Source organism: Sinohyriopsis cumingii, chromosome 7, assembly GCF_028554795.1.
Source record: "Sinohyriopsis cumingii isolate HCF-2022 chromosome 7, ASM2855479v2, whole genome shotgun sequence".
NCBI classification, from domain to species: domain Eukaryota; kingdom Metazoa; phylum Mollusca; class Bivalvia; order Unionida; family Unionidae; genus Sinohyriopsis; species Sinohyriopsis cumingii.
Window position 1 is genome coordinate 60,246,510 of NC_142967.1, and position 16,544 is coordinate 60,263,053.

A 16,544-nucleotide genomic window follows, 5' to 3' on the forward strand; every position below is an offset into this window, starting at 1 on the left:
GAGTCAGTGCACATGACCAAATAAACCAACATCATCCAATTGAATATAAGCTAACTTTTCAATAAGACTACATAAAATGACTGGAAATTCAAAGCATAAAATTTTTGTCTGTCTTGTTCAAATCATTTAATAAACTTACAAAGAAAACAAATAGTTGGTAGACTTAGTATATTGTCAAATATCATCACCATACACATACATATGTACAAACACATACATGTAATCAAAACCATACTGACATTAAATTAAAACATACACCAAGATTTTGTCTTTAAAATCCAATGGATGGCAAAATATAGTCTTAATCAGATGCATCTTTGTCACTCTCAATAGCTCAGTAGTGAGTTTGAAGGTAATGCAAATGTCATCAGTGTTCATCACTACACTTGCTAGAAACTGGATGGTAGTTGGGACTGGTGTTCCAACTTCTCTGCTGGATTCTCTAAGCAATCCTGGTCAGAACTGAGTTCTTCTGGACAACCATAACATTGTCAAAACTGTATCTGATGTAGTTTAATCATGACATATGCTTGTCTACATGGAAAAATTATCATCATAACTGGGACCGAACATTTCATTTGGGGAAGGAGGGGCATAATATGTTCAAGTTGAATGAAAGCTTTATAGGCAATACAGCAGCAATAAATGCCACTGTCCAGTACAGGTGTTAATGTCTTATCAACACAAATCAACAGTGCAGACACGACCATGGGGTGCTTATTACTGTCTTTTAAGCAATCTATTTCATGGCTAAATGGTTAAAAATCATCCTGAAAAGCATAGGTCAATTAACAATATTTTACAAGATTCAGATAATGAATAAATAATAGAAGAGGACTCTATGATTAAGCTATGATTATTATATGCTCATCTTTTTCCCCGTTAACTTTACATTGTCAGAATCGTGCAGTATTACCCGATACTGAACCCGCATGCCAATACATATAAAGCATTCACGTGCATAAAGGAACTACTTTCTACTGTAAACAAACAATGGACGCAGACGCCAGCACTTTCAATTTGTAAACAAATCATGTACACTTGCGTAAGAGGCACTTTACGTTGTGGTTGTTTAAATGTTTCTGAGTGAACTAAAACAGATGTTTCGTGGACTGCCACATACCAGCTGCTTTGACACATTCCACGTTGATACAATATTTCGGATTTAGGCTAGCTACAGTACACACCAGATGCAAGAAAGGGTCCTTACTAATAACATACAAGTGACAAGTCATATCCTGCCTTCTTTAGCTGGTGATAAGAATGGCAAAAAAATATACTTACAGTTTTACATCCTGAATTTCCTCAAAATGTACTTTTTTAGTTCTGCAAATCTGAATTATATGAGTCATGTCATGGGTTCTCAATCTTGATTACACATTTGAAAACTGTACTGTAACTTTGATGATAGTGCAATTACATCCTCCTTACTGCACTCAAAATGAAATAAGCATTAAATTCCATAGCGCCTTTTTGATAATTGCAATGAAAGACTTCATATTTTTCCCACATTATGATTTCAAACATTCAATGACAGAAACAGAAACACATTTGCAGATGTCAACATGCTTCTCCCTAGCTTCTTCAATCCCAAGTATTTCATGTGGAATTGTCACATACAAAAAGAGTCCATAATCATGAAATTTTGTAGAATCGAAAAAAAGATCAAAATCTATTCATTCCAGATCAAATGGAAAAGTTGTTGCAATGCATATTCATTCACAATATGACTCAAAATTTCAATTTTAACTAGACACACCATTTTCTTTTGAAAGTTATGTCGAGCACACAACTAAGTTCAAATTTATCTGGGCGGAGTTATGTGCACAGTAATAATGTTGTTGTTGTGTAATGATAAATATGCGCTTGTGTATTTAGTTTGAAATGCGGCATACATTCGGTTACTTTGTTTCGTGTAGTGTATTTTGTTAATATAATTAAGCATTAGGTAGGATTGAAAAAATTAGCATATAATAAAAAGGTTACCGCATTTGTATGGGAAAATATGAACTCGTTTTGTCAGATGGATATACTGCACTCCCAAGGTCGTGCAGTATTTACATCCAAAAAAACTTGTTCATATTTTCCCATACAAATGCAGTAACCTATAAATAATATACAGTGGTGGAATCTATACAGTAATTTAATTGAGTTTTCTATAGAACACACAATGCATGCACACAAAAATGTACTTAGTGTCACTACTGATACTTATGAAGTAGACACTATAATAACAGTTGTAATACAATGTTACCTATAGGAAAGGTCAAACTAGTAAAGTGTTACATAATATAAAAATGAAGTGGACGCTAATATAGAAGACTTACCTGTATGTATCCAACCGTAGGCAAAATTGTAAAGCAATATTATACAAGTCTTCTAGATCACACAACCAGCAATATGAGGGGATGTACTATCAATGTATGCATATATATACAAAGGGCACCTAAGTGTGTGAAAATGGCAAAGTGATGATACTGAAAACCCAGAAACTTTGTCACCGAAGAAAGAAAGAAAATAAAAATTGGAAATTCAAAGATGGAGTTTACTTCCCTTTTAAAAGATTACTCCTCCAACTTGCTTTAAGGTTGAAAACTTTAAAAATACTGGTATGTGAATTGCAAGGCCGCTTAGTCTTAAGAGCAGAATTAGTAACTAAAGTATTCATGGGATTTGACTCCAATACCTGTATCAAGAGGTGATAACAATAACCTTTAGCTTTTTAGCTAAACACTTTAAGTCTGTAAGGGCTGGATTTGCGAGGTAGTAGTAGTTCTCCTAATGTATTACGACGACTGGGTAACATCTTTGAAAAAACAGATTAATAAGATATGCTAACAGACGCTTACTAGTACAATATAAGACCCAAAATACAACAGATAAAAGCATATGATAAACATGAAGTATAACATAAAAACAACACAAATTCTGTGACATATATTAATGGTCACCAGCCATACTCTAAGATTTTCCTTTTTACATCAGATTTGCATTACATGATTAAAAGTACAGTGGTCCCCCTCATTAATGGCCCCCCTGACCAGCAGCCACTCACTCTTTGTGGCCAGAATCCCTTGGCACCGACGAGTTTGTGTTCAAACATACCGCTCTAGAAAGGCCACTCCTTTAACATGACCAGCGACCAACATATTAGTGCACAAATGTAAAATTTACCCCTCACAAGAGGCCACATTTTATAATTAATATGTGTCCAGAACCAATATTTAGTTACAGTATGGTAAGTAATCTGATTATCTTTCCCAATGTCCATTTATGGATGCCAGGTTTTTGTTATTGAAAGAAGTGTTGGCTAAAGTACATGCCTAATAAGGTTATTATTATATCATTAACGCCGAAGTTTGCAGGAAATGGGGTCAGCAATGTTTTGATAGAGCTTTGGCCTTCACACAGCAGTTGTTTTGTTGTTTTTTTTAACCTGCCAATTATGACCAGACTTAATTGTCAAGATCATCATAACATGGTCATATAGAAAGACAGAAATGGGGTCAGCAATGTTTTGATAGAACTTTGGCCTTCACACAACGTTTTTTTTATTTTTGAAGATTATGACTGGATGTAATTGTCATGATCACAACATGGTCAGATAGAAATGGGGTCAGCAATGTTTTCGTAAAGCTTTGCTTCACACAGGATTTTTATTTTTAAATTGATGATTATGATTGGCGTTATTGTCAAGATCATAACATGGTCAGTTTGGCTAAACCAGATTTTGTGGATTAACACACACACGCACAGATAAGGTACCAGACAATGATTGCCCGCGCTTATAGCTTTCTGAGAAGAAATGTCGAAAAACTGTCAGAGAAACCAAACAGGACCAATTAAGGATTCGTCTTGGGGACAGTTTGTTCGATGAAGAGCATTGATGGAAGAGTTAGGACTGGCATCAGACACTGAAATAGTGAAGTAACTGGTGGACAGGTAGGCCAATGTTTATGTATTAGTCATATACTTATATACATATACTTACTTTGCTGCCATTGCACCCTGATCTCTCTATTCTCTCCAAGAGTAGAAGTCACTTCTCCCTAAAATTCTAGTCCAACTTGACCCCTGCTACCCCATGATTTGTTTTCTTGAATTTCAAATTTACAAATCATGCTGTCATATGCTGATTAAAACACGAAGCCTACTAATAAATATTACCAACTAGAAGCCCAGGGCCAGCAAGTTGAACCTATGATCAAAGCACAACTGTAAAACATGTGAAGTTGGTCCCTAGATTAACAGGTTGAGCAAGCATGTCACTGAATGAATCAACTTTGTGTCATAATAATTCATCCACAGTATGAAGGATATCCATAATAATTAACCAAATCCTTAAAGCAAATTTCCTCTGACAGACATGTCCTAGTCAAATGGGTGATGTGATGTGATGTGTGATTTTGATTTTTAACATAGCTTTAACAATTTTTCAGTCATATCATTATGATGTCTGCAATGTGGCAGTTTATAGTGATGTCTAGCACTGGGGCATCATGCCGCAGACATGTAGCATGATGTCCCACCCAGTCACATTATCCTGACACCAGGCTGACCAGTCCTAACACTAACCTTATAATGCTGAACACCAAGCGAGGCAGCTCAAATGGGTGAATAAGAGTAATGCAGAATTAATTGTCTTAACTTCGTAATGATTCATACCAACTAAAAATTTTCTATTTGTGACCATTTGTCCAAGGTCAAAGGGGCAAGTGTGAATATAAGAATAAATTGTCTTGGCTACAAAATGATATATCCCAACTTTAAGAAAATCCAACAAGGAGTTTAGGAAAAATAAGCACAATTTTTTTAAAAACCAAAAGCCAAATATGATTTTTCTCTGTGACTTTTATAAGAGGTGTGTCACAAGAATAAATTATCTTAGCTTTATAATGTACCTGCCAAGTAGGATGAAAATCCATCAAAGTCTTTAAGAAACATGCAAATGAAAACACGTGGACAAAGAAAACCATGATAAAAGATATTTTGTAATCTTTGCTGGCTATGGGTCATCAATCGACTTCACTCCTCATCAGCACTTGGCATCAATCATCAGTGTACCTGTATTTACGAAGCTGAAATGGTATCTGTTTTGCCATCTGATGCAGCTGGAAGAAAATGAGCCAGTCAGATCCCTTGTTACATTTAAATTGTGAGATTCTTAGGATAAATCAGTGGCCTCTGAATGTAACAGCACATCACACATACGTTTCTCCAATTTGTAAGTTTTAATTCTGAGATAATGCATGTGGGAATCATAGAAATCCCCCTAATGAAAACCTAACCGGTTACAATATGTGATTTTCAGTGGTTAATTTATTTCTTTTGTTAGGATAGGGACCCATTTGTTCTGCAAGAGGGCACTTGATTAATCAAGCTAAATATGCCAAAGGTTGATGTGGAACAAAGTGGATCGATAATCCTTAGCCAGCAAAGACTAAAATTAATATAACTAAGACTTTCTGACCATATAAAAAGGACAAAAAACATGTTAAATGAATTTTCTTTGCTTTGTAATGACTTATTCCATGTATGAAGAGCATCTATCAAGGGTTTTATGAATCATATGCAAATTAAAAACTAGGTACTTATGCCAGTGGGTATAGTAAAGTCAAGTGTCATCTAATACAATGACAAGTCAATATTTACGTGACTGGATCCAGCACAACACAGTAATGGGCAGGTGGAATAACAATCATTGGGAGAGGTCCAGCTACAAGTCTCTCATTGGACTGCAAAACAAGAGTTTGGGGTCCCACCTCTAATCTGGTAATGTTTGTGTTCTGTCAAAAGAAAATGTGTATATTTTGAATATCATGAAAGAAATGATAGAATGAACAATGAAATAATGTAGACTGCCTTTATGTTTGGTGTCACTTTAAGATAAGATTGGCACAGCATTCTCATTATCTTTCAAAGAAATCTTATTGTGCAGAAACCATTATGTATACCATGACCAGGAATCAGACCTTCAGATCCAAGAACCTAGAGGTCCCTTTATTACCTAAAATGCAAGCCATCCACAATGATTGGTCAAGGAACTCACTTTAAAACAGTGTGCATGAGTGTGATTTGGATTTGTAACACGGCTTTTCAAAAATTTCAATCATATCGCTACGATGTTTGAAGTGTGGCAGTTTATTGTTAAGTTTAGAATGGTTGCATCATGCTGCAGACATGTAGCATCATGTCCAACCCAGTCACATTATTCTGACACCAGGATGATCAGTCCTAACACTGACCTCCTAATGCTGAATGCCAAGTGAGACAGCTGCAAGTACCATTTTTAAAAGTCTTAGGTACGAGTCGGCTGTGGTTCTAACCAGTGACATCCTGCGTCCAAGACGGATATTATAACCACTTGTCCCACTAGAGCGACAGGAAAGATGTTATTTTTCAAAACCAATTTTCCTTTGGGCCATTATGACCCTGACCTTCTGACCCCCAAATCAAAAGGTTTCTTCAATACACAAGTGCAAGCCCTTCACAAACTTTGGTGAAAGTACTTAAGGTATTAGGCAAAAATGTTCTTTTTAAATGTTTTCAATCACAATGATCCTTACAATCAAATTGTTGACCCCAAATCAATAGACTTCTTTCTTACCCCAAAGTGCAAGGTACCCAAAGTTTGGTTCAGTTATTAAATATTAAAATTGGACATTTTTTTAAAAAATACATATTTTTTACTGTGTTAGTTCAGACTCAGTCCAAGAAATGATATAATAATGCTATATCTTGATAGAATTATCAATTTCAACAAATGCATTTCCATGTTAGACGTACAGGCTGCTTGTTAATACAGACATGACCATATCTGGACATGTGCAGAAATGACTCATCTTAGATAAAAATAAAACTTATGTATTTTTTAAGGAGTAAGAAGTAACATTTGTAGGCAATAACTCATTGTTTTGCCATCTTTATGACGCTTATTGCAGCAACATTTAAAAATTGGATATAAACATCATTTGCTCCCCAAGACACAATACATTTCTGTTTGTAACACATTTTTACCATTTACAAACTTAAATTATACCTGCTTATAAATACTTTCAAATGATTGCTTATTTTTTAATATTTAAAGAATGCAGACTTTGATAAAGATTGCTGATAATCTATTTCACACATTGTTGAGGTATTCAAGTGGTGTTCCTTACAACTGTTTGAATAAATGAGCATACAAATTTCTGCCCCACCAAGCCTTATTATTGTACTGTGTTATTCCCATCGCTCCCAGCCATCACATTTTCAAAACTGTGTCCTGCTATACATTTTCTTGGAGCAGTTTGCAATTCTTAAACAATAGCCTAATAGACAATTAAATATTCATTATAATTTTCAAAGTCAAGTAAGCATTAGCAAATAAGAAGCATGATACATATGCAATTTAGTGTTGAAAAAAAACTACCATCCACATGCATTACCCCCACCCTGTGGGTTAGAAATTCCTCGTTACTTCTGATTTTTCCCTCTCTCATTTTAGATTCCTGGATAGTTATGTGGTGCTAAAAGTTAGAGGAATCGATAGTTCATTCAACTCAGCATTGTGTCTGTAGCTTACGGAATTTTCATGACATCTCTACAATGTAGATAACATTAATGAACATATTTATGCACAAATGATTTTAACACCATTTGTTTCACTATACTCATAGCATCACCCACTCATCTGATACATGCTGATAAAGACTCTAAACTGCATGCATGCAATCTGCCACGATGGTCCTAGAATTATGGAAGAATGCTTTTTTTTTTATACACAGGATAGTAAGAGTTAATGGTGCTATAGGTAAACAAATACCATCTACTCCGACAATCTGTAATATAAACAGGCATGAACCCTTTCTTCCTAACTTGTCCCAGTTATTTCATGCTTGATTTCCTCAGAAATTTTGGCAGAGGACCTAAAACTGACAATCTAAATGCCATGTTGTATTTAGAAAAGGATATTTCACACCGTTTTTATCCTAACTTGATCAAATTTATATATGAGATTTAGGAACAATTAAAAGCTTTATATTTTTGGCTACAATAGTGTACAGCAATTTGTACTTGACCATTGGCATGGTAAAATTATGGTATAAAATATAAAATAATGTATTTTTTGTAGAACATAATTCAAATTTTTAATAAGCCTTCAAGAAAAAAATTTTAAACAACATCAACATGAAAAGAACAAGTTGAAGTGAATAAATTTTCAAGCAATCAAGGGGGTTTTTTGTGTGCATATTCTTCTCTGCAGATCTGTGAGAGAAAAGTAATACAACCTAAGGCTAAATAAAAAAGGGTGGTTCTGGTCACAATGAAGAAAAAAATGTATGGTAGGAAGGTAAAAACAAACTTTGTTTTTTTGGTTTTTATTTATTTTGGGGTCTGGCCAAATTTAATTGAAGTATATACTAGAAAATAAGTGTCATTTGCATCTTGAATCAGTCACATCCCTTTGTTAATTTTTTTCTCCCAAATTTTTTCTTTCCCCCTCCCAACAAAAATAGGGCTTGGAGGAAAAAAGTATTATCAGTTGGTAATCATAACCACAAATACTTTTTTATTTGCTCTATCCGCTAAATACATACAAAGCATATGTTGCACATCTGTGGGTTGATTTTACTGGATTTTTGTTGTAGGGTTTAACGCCATTTTTCAGCACAAGATAGGCTATACATGGCAGCCAGTATAACTGATGGAGGAATAACCCTGGATAAACCCAGGAAGAATGGCTGACCCACGAGAAGCTACTGACAGGCTTTCTCACATACCTGCATTAGCCAAGCCTGATACTCGAACCCATGCAGACATAGGTGAGATGGCAGTGATCTGGACAGTGAACAGTTCAGACCACTTGGGGACCCAATTTTATCATTAGAAGCAATTACCGTAAAACAAGAAGACTACGTATATAACTATCATTTGAATATTAAAGTATTTTGACATAAAACATCATAAAGAAAGTGTTAGAACACCAGCTGCCATGGTAATGGCAAGCATTTCTAAAATACCTACAGAGTGTAATGATACAAGAATAGACTTCATTTTCTTCCACGAAAATTATCAATTTATTTCAGTTTATCAATTTAAGTTTTTAAAATTATTTTAATGTGCCAGCTTTCAAAGTAAACATGACAGCTGATTTATATACTATAAGAATAATCTTGTCAGTAAAAATTAAGTTAACTTAAAATGGCTTCTGCTTCTACTTTATATACTGCATGGGGTTACCATATGTATGCATGGAATTCCTCAAAAAATATGGATAATGAAGGAAAATACAACCTTACATTGAGCGACTTTAATTTGACCAATGCAGTAAACGATGGGTAATCATGAAAGCAAATATAAAAACATCAAAGTTCACTAATAATGATTTTACAAAAATAGTTGGAAGAGGCAAATAAATAAAGAATTGTCAACACTAATCTCATGTACTCCAGTGTTGTGAATTAGATCCCAAATAGTCATAAATATTCTAACGTAAATCCAAAAGTATATTGTTCCTAACGAATTTGATTGGTGTTCTGAATGAATTTGCTAATGTAACAATAGCCTGGAACAGTGCTGATGTACTAAAAGTCTTGATGCATCACAATGACATAATCCAAAATGTCTCTAAATGAATTCACAATAATCCCAAAATAGTGATTTAGTTGGAAATTATTAATGATCACTTTGTAATTCCAAAGAATAATTTAAATAAATAGATCCTCTCAAAGTAAATCTGAACACAACTAAAAGACTATTTCCACTAGTTGGATGCTAAAGTAGGACTGTGTAATTGTAATATAAACATCCCAGATATAAAACTTAAGTCACAATAAGAGGAGTAGGATGAGGGTCATCTTAATGGAAACTTCCATCAAACTGTAAACTAAGTTCATTTCTGGACTCCTCTAAGGTATGAATCAAGGCTGTATCTAGAAATAAAAACCAAGTATACACATTTACCCACAAATTATAATGCTAATCTTAATATGTAATCTATAATCAAAGACAAAAATCAGGTAAGTAATATAATGTTTAAAAACAAAAATTAGGCAGGCCCAAACTCCTAATCCCAATTCTCGACATGGGTCAATCGCACAATACGAATTAAATACACATAAAACAGTAAACTTTATTGTTATAAGTTTTGGAACACTATTTGAATGTGCTTCACTTCTTGCACTATCTAGTCAGAAAGTGTCAAATATGTGCAGTCTGTGCAAAAGGAACAACTTTTTGTTCTTTACACCTGTAAAAGTCACCAATCAGTATTCTGGATTTCCAGAAGTGTTACTTCTTCTTTGTCTTCATTAAAGTGCCCGTCTCAAACAATATAATAAAGGAATTGATGAGGAAATGTGAAAGTATTTCCACCATTTCTAGCTGGTCCTTCCAATCAGATATTTGGACCTAAACTGTAGTCAACCCTACCCATATGGATCTAGCATCTGTGGACTAATGATGCTGGAAATCTTAAGCCTCTATCCATCCTTTTTCAGTGTTTCCCTTTACACACATTTGTGCATCAGGGACGCACGCTGGAGAAAATTGATGCACACATTTTGTTGCCATGCATTTTTTTGACACAAAGGATTTTCATAATGTGATCAGGATTTATTTAATATCCAATGCATTCGACGATGGATGGCATCGTATACACTTCAAGCATAGGCATTGACTGGTTCCCCGCTTTGTTCCCTGCCTTGCGCTCCTCTATTCGTATAGCAGAGTGCAACACAGGGAACATACGAAACAATGAACCAGACTAGCATAGGCAATGTTATGATGGAGTAGCTTCCCCTAATCTTGCGAGCTTTCACGAGATTTCCATTGAGCTCAGCACACTGTCATCTAGATGTTTAACCTCAATGTTTGTTGCACTAGAAAGTGATCTCCAGATTAAAAATCATTAGCGAAGAAAGTGAAAGAAGCAGAACACAAAAGAGTAACTGTTGATCTAACTTTAATGAAAAATGGAGAAAATAATTCCCTTGACTGGAATATGGCACATCCGTTAGGATTACCTGTGTGACTTCTGATTGCGTGACTGCAAAGACTGCAAAAGTGAATAATCCTTTCGTGACAGGGTTTTAGAATTTTAAAAAATCTGCCCTCGTTCACCACAAGATATCTGGAGAACACATTATAACCTAAGACATTCTTTCACAACAAAGAAATCAGTAAATTTGCAGAGACAAATGTGTTATTTGGATTACAAAGTCAGCAGGTCATTGCAGATGTTGTTGGTTTTTAACTTTGCTGCAATATAAGAAAGATCTTAAAGTTCAAGTGTAGCTTATTTGAAAGAAGATGAATCATTATCCTCCTTGATATTTGGATAAATGTGTTCTAGGACGAAGTGCAATGAAACCGATGATAGCACACATTTTATGAAAGGCAGTAAATTAACTGCCATTTGGTTAAAAAGATTTATTTGGCTTTTTGTATTGGCTTGTATGTAATGTGTTGGGCTATAATATTGCTTCCTATTGATTATAAGAAGACTGTTAAAGTATGACTTTAAAAGAAAAGTGAACTAATAAAATTATTCTTTGAATGGACAATGCATTTGTTTGTTAATTGTGCATGTTGGTTTATTTGTATATTTAGAAAGAGAGAGAGAGAATGTTGTGCAAGTTGCAATATCCCATTTCAAGCAAAAAAAGTACGAGTCATATGAAAATTTGTCAGTACATTTTTGACCCCCCACATTTTTTATTTGACCCACAGTTCTGACACCAAGGGTTTTTTGTTAACCCTCAATCTTACACCCCTGGGGGATACACTGTTAGTTGCTCCAGTGTTGGTGGACAAAAAATGATGTGTAAATTAAAAACAATCAGACTTTTGCAATAACTATATGGAAATTGTTTCATATTTGACATGATGGTAGTAATATTTACTCCCCAGGTGACGTATTTTATCTATACCTAAAATCTTTTTCTTGAGTAGCGAAGTATTTACTTCACAGGAGACATATTTTATTTGTATATAAAATTGATTTCTACAGTAGAGAAGAATTTACTTCACAATAGACATAATTTTTCTGTAGATAAAATCTATTTCTTGAGTAGAGAAGTATTTACTTCACTGGAGACATAGTTTACCTGTCCATAAAATCTATTTCTTGAGAGTTCAAAATCTTTACTAAGTATATTTGCATTTTTACATCTTGCTGAATGTGTGAACCTGAAATGTGTGTGTGTCATGATGCCTGTAAATGATTCAGCTTAATTAAAAACTGCATGAAATATATATGTTATTTAAGTTCAGTGAAATAACTGATGTCTTTTTTCTCCATCAATTAGCAAGGAGTGCATATTTAAGTTTAAATGTGTGTATCAGTGCTTTTGTACACACACGAGAAAGCTGAACATAAGCCAGCCTTGAAAGTAAGCCAACCCTGAAGAAATACCACCCTATTCCTATAAGACTGTGCTCTAGAAAGTACACCTATTGCAAAAGCACAATACCTTATATATTTCAATATTAAATGTCTTTTTAACATATGGAGAAGCTTATATCTTTGCAATAGGACAAGAATATTGATTACATGTGATATTTAATTGTAAAACCATGTAACCATGTATCATTAGACAGAACATATTCTCCATCAATTTGGGATTGAAAATATGATTTTAAAATTTCTTATTAACCTTTATGATGTACTGGTATTAGATGCACAGAGAACACTGTTCTTTTGTCTACCGTTAGTTTTTCCTGAAAAAAAAGCACAAACCTGAAGTAAACTGCCAATGAACATGCTTGAAATAAAATGAATATAAATGGACATGATTAATAAAAACTTATGTCTATTTCTTAATGCTCTCTCTCTCTCTCTCTCTCTCTCTCTCTCTCTATATATATATATACAGGGCTCAAAATTAGCAGTAGTCCGCTAGCCCAAGGCTAGCAGATTTCCTGTCGGACTAGTAACTTTCATAATGTTAATAGTCCAAAGGGCTAGTAAGTTTCGGTTATCAATAGTCAATGTTTGTTTACGCCATTCCCTAATAAAGACTTGACTTAGCAGATGTTCTGTAGAATCAAAGCAGTGGCCATTATTGTAAACACAGTCACAGCTGAAACTAACACTATCTTCTGATGCTAATATTTTATAACAGTGTTTACAATAGACACTGCTTTGATCATGCGGAACATCTGCTGACGTTAAGTCTTTGTTAGGGTGAGGCATTTAATTGTGGGAGCGGGCAGACACGTGTTTTGAAACGTGTTTCTTGCTCTGACTTTCTTATATAAAGGACACTGTGCCATTTCTTTTCTTGCTTTAAATAATTCACGTGTGCTATACTATAACAGCTCATATTTCAAAACAAGGCACAATTCACTCCTTATAAGACAGACAAAATGTGGCATTTGATAGAAGGTGTTCAGCCACCGGAAAAAAAGCAAAAGTTGAATGAGAATGATGAGGAATAATTCTTATGATAGCGAAAAGCGTTATGGAAAATTTTAGAAGAAACGGACAAAAGACAGGGAATGGCTGAATTATGACTAGGAAAGGAACATTATGTGGTGTAACTGGTGTATGCAATTTACAAAAACAAACACACAGAAAACATCCAGTTTTGTTGCGGGTTGTTCGAACTTTAAAACTGAATCGGTAAACGTACATGAAAGCTGTGTGACATTGTTTTGTGAACAGGACTAGTAAAGATTTGGCAGGACTAGTAAATTTCTCAATATACTAGTCCTTCTGGCTACAAAGAAATTTGTGTTAAATTCGAGCACTGATATATATATATATATATATATATATATATATATATATATATATATATATATATATATAACTGCATCTATTTTGCCTTAGTTGCACAAAAGGCTGTGGGGGCCCCGAGTGGCCGAGTGGTCTAAAGCGCTCTTCGTTACGGATCACTGCCATCTCACCTCTGTCTGCAGCGGTTCGAGTCTAAGATTCAGCCAATGTGGGCATGTGAGAAAGCTTGCCAGTAGCTTCTCGTGGGTCGGTGGTTCTTTCCGGGGTTTTCCGGGTTCTTCCTCCACTATGAATACTGGCCGCCATGTATAGCCTATCGTGCTGAAAAATGGCGTTAAACCCCACAACAACAACAACAAAAGGCTGTGTCCTATGTAGCCTGGTAAGCCCCTAAAGCTCCAGATGGAAACCAGATATGGATGATTTCACTGGGCCACATACATAAATTCCAATGGGTTTCAAAGCACAGAACAACTCAGTGCTGGTTAAAATGTATGATGTAAATAAGGTGACTTTTCCATTTGAGTCTTTACTTCAGTAGATGCCAGCATTTGTCCCGTCTTCATCATATGATTCCCTTGAGGATGAGGAAACCAGAAGATGATTTCTTTTCTCCTATTGGTCTGCGAATGATGAGACAAAAATGTTGACAGATACACTTTGTTATTTCTGCCCTTCCTATCATAATTCTTCTGTATGTCAAATTGCTACCTGTTTGCCTATATTCTTGACCATGCTCCACACATTGCTTAATAGTCACATGTGACTGTGTCAAAAGATAGATAATTCATGCGTGAAATGATACAGGTAAATTTACCTTTGTTTGGAGATGAAAGTTCACCGTATTACAGTTGCTGACATCATTTGCAATGTTGAGCTGAATGAACTGTTCAAATTATAGGACTACACTTGGTTTGTTTTTTATTACAGTAAGTCACATGGGTTATGTATGCGCATTTACTCATTTTAAATTGAACATAAATTGTTCTATTAAAATTTAACACTAATTTTCATTAACCAAAGTCTATTCAATCCTGATTATTGATTACTCTACACCTTAACTGTCACCAAGAAACTTCCAGACGAAAATAATCTATCTCTATGGTCTTTTACAATGGTGGCCATGTGCTTAGCTTGGGTCAAGAAAAGAGCACATCGAGTGAAATCGTTACAATATAGGGTAGTATGAATTTGTTTATCAATATGCGTAGCTTTCATGGTGACATCACAGCATGCGACATTCAATCCGTATTGTACTGGCTCACACTTTTTGGTTCATTTCGTCCAAAAATGTCTACATACTTTAACATTAATTTTGCCATATTCACTTCTTGGAGCATCTAAATAATGACCTTCAAAAGAAATATGGTCTTATAAAAATTCAAATGAAGTGAATACTTGCCACTTAAAGGTATATAGAATCAAATTCTAAAAAAATGACACACATTACTGAAATAGTCAGTGCTGAATGCCTACATGACCTGTGTGACTACAGACCAACAAGTAGTTCTCTGCCTTTTTCTTCTTTTTTTTAGTGTTTTTTTACATTACTGGTGGTCAAAAAAAATGTTGTTGTTGTTGTTGTTGTGGGGTTTAACGCCATTTTACAGCACGATAGGCTATACATGGCGGCCAGTATTAATGGTGGAGGAAGAACCCGGAAAACCTTGGAAAGAACCACCGACCCACGAGAAGCTACTGGCAAGCTCTCTCACATGCCCACATTGGCTGAATCTTAGACTCGAACCGCCGCAGACAGAGGTGAGATGGCAGTGATCCGTAACGAAGAGCGCTTTAGACCACTCGGCCACTCGGGGCCCCCCCAAAAAAATGTGGAGAACTACTTGTGTTTAGACCAACAAGAAGATAGACTTTTTTTCCCTGACATTTCTGGTAAATGTGAGAAGCTAAATGTTGAGATCCAATAGTTTTCCTTACTAATCATGTCCAGAAAATAGGAACTATGCATGTTTCCAAAGATACAAAGAAACATCTGACCCTGGCTGGATTGGTAGTGTGACTACTGGACTCCAAGGCTCTTTAAAATCACAGGCGCTCAACACAAGCTTGATGTTGAGGAAAAAAACAAAATAATCAGAAGGAAAAAAATCACACAGAGTGATAAAAATACCTCAGATTACCCCCATGACCCGTTCTGACATAGGATCCTCTCTATCATACTACATAAGAGAGAAGGTACATAGCTTCCAAATACTTGGTTCCACCCATGACCCTCAATTTCCTTCTGCTATTTCCGTCTTTAAAGACACACAACCATACTCTATGGCTTATTTTACTCCCAAGATATTTTTATATTCATCAAGCCATCATTGACTTTTCTTCCTTATGATTATCTTCCTTCAGATTATTTTTTTCCTCTACATCAAGCTCGCGTCAAACACCAGTGTTCATAGTCCTACAGTGTAAGACATAGCACACGCTGGGTTTGTTTTAGTGCTATCATCACCCTCCAGAACAAATATATCGGGTAATGTGTCTGACATTGTAGGACTACAGTGTTCAAAATCCGCAGCTCCCATCACCACTCACCCCCAACCGCCTTTAACTACGACAAGAGGCATGAATATGATCGTATTTCCCTTTCACTTTATGAAATGCACAAATTTAAATGAAATTAAATCCTTGGCATACCATGTCTAGGACATGAACGAACTGAAGAGGTGCTATTCCAGTAATGTCATCCATTATGTTTTGTTCTCCTTTCGTTTCCTGACGAATATTTGCAACTGGTCTAAACTGATCCCGTTAACAGAATACGGAACGCTTGTCAAAGTAAATATAAATCGTACTAAACAGAACA

The 16,544-nt window shown here is 35.2% G+C and overlaps 1 protein-coding gene across 1 annotated transcript in view; it reads right to left on the reverse strand.

Moving 5' to 3' along the window:
* LOC149795350 (major vault protein-like) overlaps nt 1-16,523 on the reverse strand; it is a 101,234-nt gene extending 84,711 nt beyond the window's left edge. Inside the window, exons 1-2 of the mRNA XM_089965125.1 lie at nt 16,376-16,523; nt 5,653-5,786 (exon numbers count right to left, since the gene is read on the reverse strand). Coding sequence (XP_089821251.1) covers nt 5,653-5,786; nt 16,376-16,429 — 188 coding nt within the window. The 5' untranslated portion in view covers nt 16,430-16,523. The remainder of the gene's footprint in view (nt 1-5,652; nt 5,787-16,375) is intronic.
* Between the last annotated feature and the right edge of the window lie 21 nt (nt 16,524-16,544).